The following is an 11,636-nucleotide window of genomic DNA, read 5'->3' as shown; positions in this document are numbered from 1 at the left end:
GTCACATACCCGTCACTGCGATGTAAAGGCACTTATGGCGACGAGGATACATTCCTACAAATTTATGATTTTCAAAAGCATTGTAAACTTTCGACATTTCCATATTTATGGTTACGCGTTGTAAAACGACGTTCTTCATATTACCAAACACAAAAGATGGTTCCAAATACGGTACATTTTTGTTTTTCCAATAACTATATTTGTATCGGTATATGTAGAAACTACTTGCGATAATTATGAGAGCTGTAGTGATGGAAAACATTAAGTAATATAGCATTTTGTGTATGAATTTGCTGTCTCTAAAAGAAATTTAAAATTGCGATATGCCTTGATTGTTGAATGTTGATATTATCCACTCTCTAGAGAAAAAGAAAGAGTATTATCAAATTCAGAACAGTTAGCATATAATAACTTCATGTCATGTTAATCAGATGAATGAGAAAAAATAGTAAATAGTAGGTCAATTTCTTAACGGAATTTCATGTGCGTAAATATTTATAGTTTAACAAGAATTTTAGGAATGATCCAAAAATGGATCAAAGATTGCGATCTTTGCCAATAATTAGTTTTTGGATCAGAGGCCACAAAAGTTTTGAACGGTCCCTAAATCGAATTTCCTTATTTTTTACGGAATCGTATGCATATCATACTGAGTTAAGTGATAGTTTGGGATTGGCTACATTATATGTAGCTCTCCACATGTAAGGCCTACAAGAAAATTTTTGATTGAAATATAATGGATCTTTTGACCCAAAATTGGATCAGGGGCCACAAACTTTTTCGTTGGCTCCTAGATCGAGTTTTCGTATTTTTTACCGAATAACAACATGATACTGAGTTAAGTGATATTTTGGGTTTGGCTACGCTATATGAAAGTTCTCTACAAGAAAATTTTTGACTGAAATATAGTGGATCATTTGATCAAAAAATCCAGCTTAAAAAGATCAACTCTAAAAGAGTACTACTGTATTTTTTAAAAGAGAGAAAGAAATTATAACTATATTGAAAATGCAACTTATTCTGAGAACGCTGTATGAAATTATTAAACATTACGTTTGCTTTTACTTTAAACGGTCGTACCATCAAAATCATATTTATTTTCCTTCTGATTAATACTATTTAAGTAATGTGAAATTAATAGACAATACTCTAACATAATGATAGTAGAAGTTATTGCATATTTTCCTATAGTAAAACATTATTTTGAATGATAAGATAAAATTCTGACTTTCCATTCAGATTTTAGGGTTGTCAGGAAGAATTATTGGGACTAAAAAATATTAAGTTGGGGAAGGTAGGTAGAGGAAAAGAACAATCAAGAGAATAATAATTAGAATATGAATATGAATATGGAACATATATACCACGTTAGAAAGAGAGTTAGAACGTCATAAGGAAGAAATAAAACAAATATTAGACAAATATTATGCTCGAAACTAAACATACAGGGTAGGATTCAGAAGTAATGAGCCTCACTTTATACTGACGCGTGCGCACCATGCAGCGCGCTCCGCTTGATAGCGAAGGTGGTGGTGGAGGTTGGTTTCACAGCGCAATGCGGGTCTAGCATCGGCCTTAACAGTAGCCCTTATACGGTGGTGAGTGACACGGCGATATGGAAAGTTCGTTAGAGTAACGCTACGCTATCAAAGTTTGCTTCCAGATGGGTAAGTCTCCTTCCAAAACATTCGCCATGCTTCAACAGGCGTTTGGAACTGAGTGTCTGCCCTATTCTCAAGTCAAAAAGTGCCACAAGACTTTTCGTGATGGCCGGGAAGGGATGACTGACGATGGCCGGGAAGCCCTGTCTGGACGCCCGTCGTCGGCCCGTACTGACGTGAATCTGCAGCGAGTGCGTGAGCTTTTGAACACGGACAGGCGTTTGAGTCTCTACCAAGTAGCAGAAGCCCTGAACTTATCGGAGACAACGGTGCAACGCATTGTTGACGAGGACTTGCACGTGCAGAAAGTCTGCGCGAAACTTGTGCCGAGAGTTTTGACTGGAGAAAAGAAACGGAACCGAGTGCTCCGATGCGAAGAACTGCTGCAATTGTGCGAAGGCGTTCCTGCCTTTCTAGAAAAAGTGATAACCGGGGACGAAACTTGGACTTTTCAGTACGATCCAGAAACGAAATTACAAAGCGCTGAGTAGCAAACTCAAACTCACCCCGTCCCAAGAAAGCGTGGATGAGCAAATTGAAGACGGACCATGCTCATCGCCTTTTTCGGAAAGACGGGTATCGTCCACTACGAGTTTGTCCCGCCCGGACAGACTGTGAACGCTGCAACTACTAGGAAGTCCTGAAAAGGCTGAAAAGAAGCGTCGCGCGCAAGCGCAGGGACATCAAGGAGAGCTGGAAGCTTCACCACGATAACGCCCCCAGCCACACCGCCTTAAATTGTCACCGACTACCTGGTCCGAGTCAACGTTCCTGTGGTACCCCAGCCTCTCTACAGTCCGGACTTGTCGCCTCCTGACTTATTGTTTCCGCGCTTAAAATCAGCGCTGAAAGGAAAACGTTTCGACTTAATCGGGGACATCAAAGCAAATGTCAAGACAGACCTTGCAGCCATCCCGGAACAGGCCTTCGGGGAAGCCTTTGAGTCATGGAGAAGCCACCTACAGAAGTTCATTGATGCAGAAGGTGACTATTTTGAAGACTATTAGTCAGCTGTACTGATCAGCTCAATAAATCTGTCTTTTTGAACGAAGGCTCATTAGTTTTTAATCCTCCTGTATTTACGGTCCTTCTCTTAACAAGAAACAGCAAACCACAATACCATTACTATAAATTTTCAAACAATTAGATAGGAACAACGTAGTTTTTAAATTGTCAAATTAAATTCCCACAATATATTCTTGTAGAAATACACACAAAAAAACAATACTCAAATGTAAATATGCTGATGTCTTCTCTTGAATTAATTACATTGAAACAATTGAGTTTTTAAGTTGGAATTAAATGGTCGAAATAGTTTTCAAGTTGAAATTAGATGGTCACAATACTTTTCAAGTTGGAATTAAATAGTCATTTTAAGTCAGAATTAAATAGTCACAATGAATTTAAATTTGATATTAAATGGTCACATTAGTTTTAGGTTAGAACTAAATGATAACAATAGTTTTATAGTTGAATTAAATGGTTTCAATAGTTTTTAAGTTGGAATTAAATGTTCAAAATAATATCTAACTTTGAATTAAATGCTCATAATAATTTTTGTTAGAATTAAATTGACACACTAGTTTTTTAAGGTGGAATTAACTGATCACAATAGTTTTAAAGCTGCAAACGTCCTACTCGGAATCAACATCTATTGCGGCAGACAGGCAGGCAGCGCAACCGTGACATCTATTTGCGAGACTACTGTTAGAAATTAGCGTGATGTTGTATCATGTTTCTCTTTTATAAACTGGACCTCTACAACGTTCTGGTTTAAAAGGGACAAAAAATGAGAGAACTACCGGTTCGAGCCCATCCTTGAGTACTTAAAGCAGCAGCTAGCACGAAACTTCTTACGTCATAAGTATAAAAACTTTTGCTACTTATCCAGCAGTAAGTTGACAAAAGAAAGTGAGGAAACTAACTTTACCTTATTGACAAACACAAACATTTAACCGATTGTGCTATTCTGTGAACCTCAATTCGGCAAAAAAGAAAAAAAGCGATAAGATATATGACCACGTTTGTGATACTTGGATGATGAAATTGTTGTTGATCACTGCAGTAACGAATAAGACCAAATAATGAGAAGATCTGTGAATAAAGCACCCTCCCTATCTCGTAAAATTTCACCACAATTTACGTCACAAGATATAAGGATAAAATTAACTGTAAAATGTTACATTGTGTCTGTAGTGATAAAATATCAACTATAAGGTAAAGAAATAAGAAGCATTCTGAAATGACTTTCGCATCCAATGCCACAAATCTAGTCATATATCTTATGACGTATTTTTTTTTATTTGGGAGTCAAAGCTCACCACGTAATTGGTTCAAGCTTCCTGTCTGACCAATAACATAAAGTTATTTATTTACTATTTTCTTCTCTTTCGTTTGTCTATTTACTGATGGATAGGTGAAAAATGTTAATATTTATGATGTAAGAAATTTCGTGCTGGCTTCCAGTCTAACAGACTTTCACACAGTCTTCTTATTGAAGTTTTCTTATCTTTGTTCTACGAGATATTTTGTTAATAACCTATTTTGTAGGTTTTCTTAAGGACACTCTTTCCTTATTTTGGGGTTCCTTCGGTTCATTGAGTTTTCAATTTTTTGGCTACCATTTTGTTTTCGCTTATTTGAATTTTTCATCGTTTCCCTAAATCTAAAATTGAATATTAAGGGTGCTGATCATTTTAATCTTGAACTATGTACGTATAACTTAGAAAACAATGAAATTTGACCAATATTTATATTCATTACCTGTGTTACTGTTTCGATAACTATCATTGTCCTCATCAAAGATTGCTTGAGAGCCATCGATTGTAACGTCATAATGTGTCTGATGAAAGCACTGATATATTGCCGAAACTGTAATACATGTTATTAAAATAAATCTTTATTTTTTAACTTAAAGTAATCATATTATATACGATTCAATATGACTTTATACAAGGTTGCAGTTTTTTGAGTGACATTACTTGAATTAGCAGATTCGAATAACCAACAATACATGATGTTGAGTCAAGTAACATAGCACAGTCTAGTGATTAACTAATAAAGAAAATCCCTTTATTGAAAATGGCCTAATCTATTTGTGTCTGGATAATGTATGTGTTTATTTTGTGAATATGGACCTTTATACATAAATATATGTGGGGTGTATGAGTGGGTGCAACTTTATTTTAATATACTTGATAAATGCATTTAGGATGCAAAATTAAACTGAGTAAACAAATCCAACCTGACGCTAACATCATGGAAATTTGCTCAATGCGGTTCAAACTGTTCTGGGGTTCATACTGTAGGCTTTGCGTCAATGCAACGAAAAATCTGCATTTTAGTTTCCAATAATATCCATAGTAGTTATAATTTATTTTTGGATATTTTGCAAAACTTTTCATTGCATTAGGTTTCGCAATTTCAGTGAAAGCTGAACTGAATGAAACCCCTAGACCAGATCAACCAGGAAGTAACGAAAATTTATTCAACTTCTTTATGTTAGTATATGGGACAGTTTTGCGGGCAGAATTCTTAAACGATGGGATCTATTATAAACATCTCTCTTCAACAACCATCTACATGAATAACCGAACGTGTACGTGTCTTTGCCGTTGGAGACACGAGTTCGATTCTGGTAGGAGCTCATGTGGTTTGGATTTCATGTTATGCTGTAGGTCCACGGTCTCATATAGCCTTACTATTGAAAGAGACGCTAGAGTTCAAAGCAAACCAAATTACCAAATATGATTATCTAACCAGTTTAAGTCCGTGATTCTCACAATATGTGAAACAACATCTTTAAATTTTGAAACCACAATATATATATATATATATATATATATATATATATATATATATATATATATATATATATATATATATATATATATATATATATATATATATAGATAGATAGATAGATAGATAGATAGATAGATAGATAGATATAGATATAGATATATAGATAGATAGATAAGATTGTCTGCGTATATACAAAAGATGCGTAGTTCAAACTTAGATTTCTGTGCAGCATCTCTTGTTTTGCCCTTATCATTAGACAATCACAGAGCTACTTCAACTAAGAGATAGCGTCTCCCGGTCTAGACAGCCAGAAATAGTGCCCTAGGAGTTGAACTGATCCTGTATCAGCATAACACTTCGTGGGCTACGACGAAGGAAGCTTTCTATTTTAAACAGGCAGCAGTGACTTATAATTTCAATTCACCAGCAATTCTATTCAGTATCAATTCACGCGTGATGGAATTTAGTTTGTATGCTGTGTTATTTTCTCACTTAATAGTGAAACCATAAGTGGTAGAGATTTTTAATACTTTTGGTTTTAGTGGGGAGATTAGAGTGATATTGAAATGTGCTCTTGGGACGCTCAATTGATTGAAACAAACAGCTTCTCACTATATATTATCATTTTTAGTCTATAGTGTTTAACGTTAAAACCGAAAGTGGTTGATTTCTCGCTCTTCCGGTTGGAATACAAGTTAAGAGAAAAGTTAAAGTTTTCACATACTCTTAGAACGCCAAATCGATTAAAGAAACTGTTTTCAACTATTTGTTACCGGTTTTGCTTTAAAAATGAAAATGAAATGAAATGAAACCTTTGAAATTAACGTTCCACGATTATGCCCGTTAGGCTAAGGGAGACGAAGATTAAAGCAAGTGAATGATGATGATGATTATGAAAGAATTGGTGGAATGAGAAAGTGGGAGGAAACGGGAATACCCCGAGAAAATTCATGGGCATGATGTCGTCCACACAAACTTACTTGGCCGGGGATCGAACCAAGGACTAGAGGTAAGAGCTCGACCACTGAGCCACAATGCCTGCCGGGTATTTGCTTTATGTAGATCAATATTGAAGCAGGAAGTTGTAGAGTATTTCCATCACATGCGGCTTTAGGAGTGACTTAAGTGTCGGAGACTAAATGTATTCTTCGCACCAGGGACGGAATCTAACCCGCAACCACGTACACCACAGACACCCCCACGCGCGATAGTCACTAAAAGACTAGCAAGAAGAGCTATTTAGTATTATGATATTAGCAGTTGATTTCTAATATAAAATATTTTAGAATATGGAAATACTCACAATATGGAGTTCTGAAGCAACAATATCCCTTGATTTTTCTTTAGAAATAGAAATTAATGGTACTAAACTTCAATAAAATGTCACAAAGATTTCAATTTCATATCCAGGATGTATATAAGAGATAAAACTCACTTGATAGCATTTTTTTTTTTTTTGCAACAAAAAATCACTTAATCTAACCCATTCACTTATTATATATGTAATCTTATCAGACGTTTCTTCTCTTTAAGTACGACCAGATTCGAAGAATTCACTATTTCATGTTATTTTTGATATACAACTCAGCCTTCAGAAACGGATGTTCAAACACAGAAGAGAGAGATAGAAGCAGCTCCGAAGAACTCCTTCAGAAGCTACAGTACGCTTTGCGCATGCTAGAATATATCAGTGTTGCTAAGTATGTTGCTAAGTCTGAAGCTACAATAAATCTCACATGCTGTTTCTTGTCGACAGGGTTCGGTAAAGAAAGAATTCAAACGACCTATATGATATACAGACGGATAGAATGTACCACGCTAAGTATAAAATATATGATCTTTGTGTGTTACTATTCAAACTTCAATGCCTATCAATGTGATAATGTCAGGTTTATGTCTGTATCTCTTTACAGTACAGCAGATCTGCAACGGAACTTTCTAAATTCTAAATTATCTAATGCAATTTCCCTTTCTAAAAATCTTTGGATTATGAACAGATGTTAGTATCGAGACTAGAAACATTAGAATTCTCGTCACAAAATGAGACGAGAATCGGGGCAAAACGATAAGTTCTAGAGTAAAGCGGGTAACACTAGTTTACCCAAGTCTTATATTCAGATACTGTTTTCGTGCTAGATGGTTCATAATAAAATAATTTCGTGGAGGTATTCTTATTTCACGTTTCGTCTCGTCTCATGGTCAATACTAATCGATGTCATTTGACTGGTATTAACATGTACTTTTAATTACGCTGTTATTTCATGCTCTGCCATTCATTTTATTCATAAGTTTAAAGGCTATATCATTTACACTAAAATATTCTCTCCCCATATCTCTTTCCTTCCACCCCTTATTTCCCACTCTTCATCAATAGCAATATTTACTACAAAAACTGCTGTCTTTGGTTAGAAAACCTTTTATAATTTCATAATTATTAATCATATTTCTATGAAACTTGGTACATATGTATTCTCAGATACGTAAAATGTTTGGGGTTCCTTTCGTGAAGGGGCCTAATCCCGAAGCATCGCTAGGGACGAGATTTTTTAAATATATCTTTTTTTCAGGGAAATTTCCGGAAAATTATCAAGAAAGTTGCGAAAAAGTTTCCTGAATTCCACCAAATCTCTGGACCGTAACACATGCCTATCATATTAGTGGAAAGTTTGCTGAATTTTGAAAACAATGATATCCATGCATCTCAAGTAATTGGGCTACAAGCAGCCATTTCTAAAGTGATTCCAAAATGAAAATATTTCGTGTCAACTAAGAAAAGTTGACATATTTCCGTTTTAATATCGCGTCGCTCAAGAATGTGATAATGAGAATGTATGAAATGGTGGAATGAAGAAAGTGGGAGGAAACGGGAGGACAGTAAGAAAATCACAGACATGGTGTTTGTATGCCAGAAAGACCCTTAACGTAACCTGGGATCGAATCAGGCAAGGCTTTTAGACGTTGAAAAAAACACGAGTCTAACACTAATATCATAATTTCCTAGTGTAGACTTTCGTTCTCTATAACCAATTTGAGGATACCCTTTCGTCCCTCTTCGCATTTAAAATCTCTTAATAGCATGTTCATATTACATCGCACGAGTTGCTCAAATACACGTTCTACTTCTTCGTAAAAACTGTCCTTCATATCTCCTCCTTATCTTCTGTTGGGGCATAGGGCATGTAAAAGGAAAGAAAAGTATTTGGTCTGCATCACCCCTTTTCCTTCCTACCTAACTTCCTACCGGGTTCATGTTATATTTCTCCAACTCATTTCCTACGCATTTGAATGTGCCTGACCTATAAAGACTTTTTATATTCCATGTTCCAAATCTCGTATTCATTTTTACTTTGCTGTGATCGTGCCAAGCTATGAGTCCTAATCTGTGGCTTCTGTGAACGTTTCTGAATGTCCTTTTTATGGGATGAGGTTGTTATCTTCATGCCAAACCTCTAGCTATAGGACTACCCTAGTCGTCTGTCTGCGATTGCATATTCAATATTTACGCAGATAGCCCTTGCATCTAGAGACTTCCCTTCGATCCAGTTTACTCTTCAGTGGGAGATTCTCCAGACGATTTTCACAAACAATATAGTTAATTTCCTTCGCACTTCATAAATAAATATATCATTGACCTGATATTTTGTTCATATTTCCTAAATAAACATTACATTAATAACCTTCAATATGGCATAACTCGTTTGTACTAAAAAGAAACGCAACGGGTACTTTACTGTTGGGGATGAATTATTTTAATGCGATTTTCTTTAAAACGTTTCAGTTGATTTTGTTCACATCTGATAAATGTTTCACTAATAAGCTCGCAATAAGGGATAGTTCATTTTTAACGAGAAAATTCTAGGGATGCGCACGAGACAAGATTTGTGGCTGTCTCGTCTCGAAAATGTGCTGTAAAAGTGATGTCTCGACTCGAAAACTGCATATTTTTCTATTCAAAAGCTCCGTCTCGACTCGAATTTTGTCAGGAAAATCCAGTCTCGACTCGTCTCGTGCGCATCCCTAGAAAATTCACAAAAGTACTTAATTCTTGGGGTGAATTTTTCAGAAGTTTTTCTCAAAATCCGATTCAAATGATTCTCATTCTATTTCATAAATAAATATGCCATTAATTAGCTATAATGTTACGCAAATTACTTATAAGAATATTTACAATGGTTAGTTTACTTTTAGGTGTGTATTCTTGCCATAAGGTTTCCCAAATACGCCTCATAGTTTTATTTGAAATACACAAATAAATGTTTCAGTAATAACTGCAGCACAACGTGTTTTAGTTTAAAAATTTGGAGAGAGGAAGTTTAGTGCAATGCCTCATATTTTTTACTTTACTCTGTAATAGACCATCATATAATTAGGAAATTCCGGTAAGAAAATAAATTTAAATATTATTTTCAATGCTTGTTTTCCAATAAATTATTTATTTAAAATGTGAAAATACATCAAATGATAATATTGTTAGATATTAGTTGGCAACCAGTTAATCACAGTTTTAGAAAAAGAAAATTTGCATGTTCACGCTGTTCTTTTCGTAAGCCTATATGAACGTTCTTTGATGTTTATATTAGAGGATACATTACTTACAATGACGACTCAATTTGTAAGCAGGAAATTTGCATATGAATGCAAAAGATGAGAGAACAATATTTATGGAAGATGTAATATTATGCATAAATTTAAAACTTAGTCTACGGAAGAATTTAAAAGTTCTGTTTGGAGAGAACTAAAGAATTTAATAAATGAGAATACATAAAAGAGATGTTAATAAATAATTATATGCATGTTGGATTCTCGGAAGCCTATTAATATATCTTTATTTATATTTATATTTATATTTATATTTATATTTATATTTATATTTATATTTATATTTATATATATATATCTATATCTATATCTATATATATCTATATCAAATAAGATTGAATATACATTTTTGTGGTTTGGAACAAACGATACTACGATACTATACAATTCCCAACAACATTAAAAATGATAGTATATCGATGAGTACTTGTTCGATTATTATCTCGTAACCTAGTTACAAATCAGTGTCGTTGGACGAATGAAAGGATTCCATGGACTGAAATATCCCGATTTCCCTCAACTGGATATGATGTTCAGAATTTATGGAGGTTTTTTCAAGATCGTCTACCAACCCCTTAAAAGATTGTATCAATGAAGGAAATTAGATGGTCCGAAGTGTGTTTTTTGCCCCGCTTACAGGATTACATATAATTTATCAATGCGATTTTGTTCAGCCAGTTTGGAAATTTGTAAGCACTTTAATCTGTAAAGTATTGGACGTAAATGAAATACCTAGCAATCAACTCATAGCAGGCTATTTTAACTCTAAAAAGTCAACTGCTATTTCTCTTTCTAATTTGATTATTTTAGCACGTAATATTGTGTATAGATATCATTTATATAGAGTATCAATTGTCCTCTGGATTTTTTGAGCATCTATGTTCACCGTTTAAAGTGCTTAATAATTTATTGTTTACTTTGTTATTGAAACATGAAATGTTTACATTGTATTTTTATGTACAGGTAATTTCAAAGCAATGATATAACATGAAAGATTAATGTTGCATGAAAGATTAATGAAGTAGGCAGAAAACATATTCTAAATGAAGACTGCGCCAGAATGACTTAGGTGTAGATCGCTCATGCAACCGGACTTCGGGAACCAAACTTCTGCCCATAGTAAAACGCTTAAACCATAGTAGTGTTTTCGGCTCAGTCATTCTTCTCATGGTTAAGCATTTGGAATTTTCTGTGAAAGATTTACCAGCAGCTTATGCATGACGTCTCTCAACGTGTTGTTACTTGACAACTAATGTAAAGATCGGAACCTAATAAACAACGATCTTTTACCAAGGTATATCGCTATGTTCACATGGTAGCCGGAGCATTACACACGCAGAAATTGGCCCGCTATTTAAAAGGTTCAGTCTTTTTTAGAACACACATTGTACTTCTGTTTAGCTTAATGAGATCTATTTATTGAGTATGTCACTTTTAAACATTTTTATAAGTCAATAATATTGTGGAGTTAGCTTAAGTCAGCACTGCAATCAGAAAAATCCTCAAGAAATTTTATAAGCAAATTATTGCCATAGACACAGTTTCATCCGTTGATAAAGGTATCCTCAAAGC

General features: G+C 34.6%; 1 protein-coding gene across 1 annotated transcript; it reads left to right on the top strand.

The window, feature by feature from the left end:
- Positions 1 to 1,693: 1,693 nt before the first annotated feature.
- LOC145667773 (protein GVQW3-like) lies at positions 1,694 to 2,152 on the top strand. The gene has a single exon (XM_081735212.1). The coding sequence runs from the start codon at positions 1,694 to 1,696 to the stop codon at positions 2,150 to 2,152; it is 459 nt and encodes a 152-aa protein (XP_081591338.1).
- The last annotated feature ends 9,484 nt before the right edge of the window (positions 2,153 to 11,636 follow it).

This window comes from Thermobia domestica, chromosome 13 (assembly GCF_964235325.1).
Source record: "Thermobia domestica chromosome 13, izTheDome1.hap1.1, whole genome shotgun sequence".
Classification (NCBI taxonomy): Eukaryota; Metazoa; Arthropoda; class Insecta; order Zygentoma; family Lepismatidae; genus Thermobia; species Thermobia domestica.
This window is presented reverse-complemented; position numbering and strand designations above follow the sequence as displayed.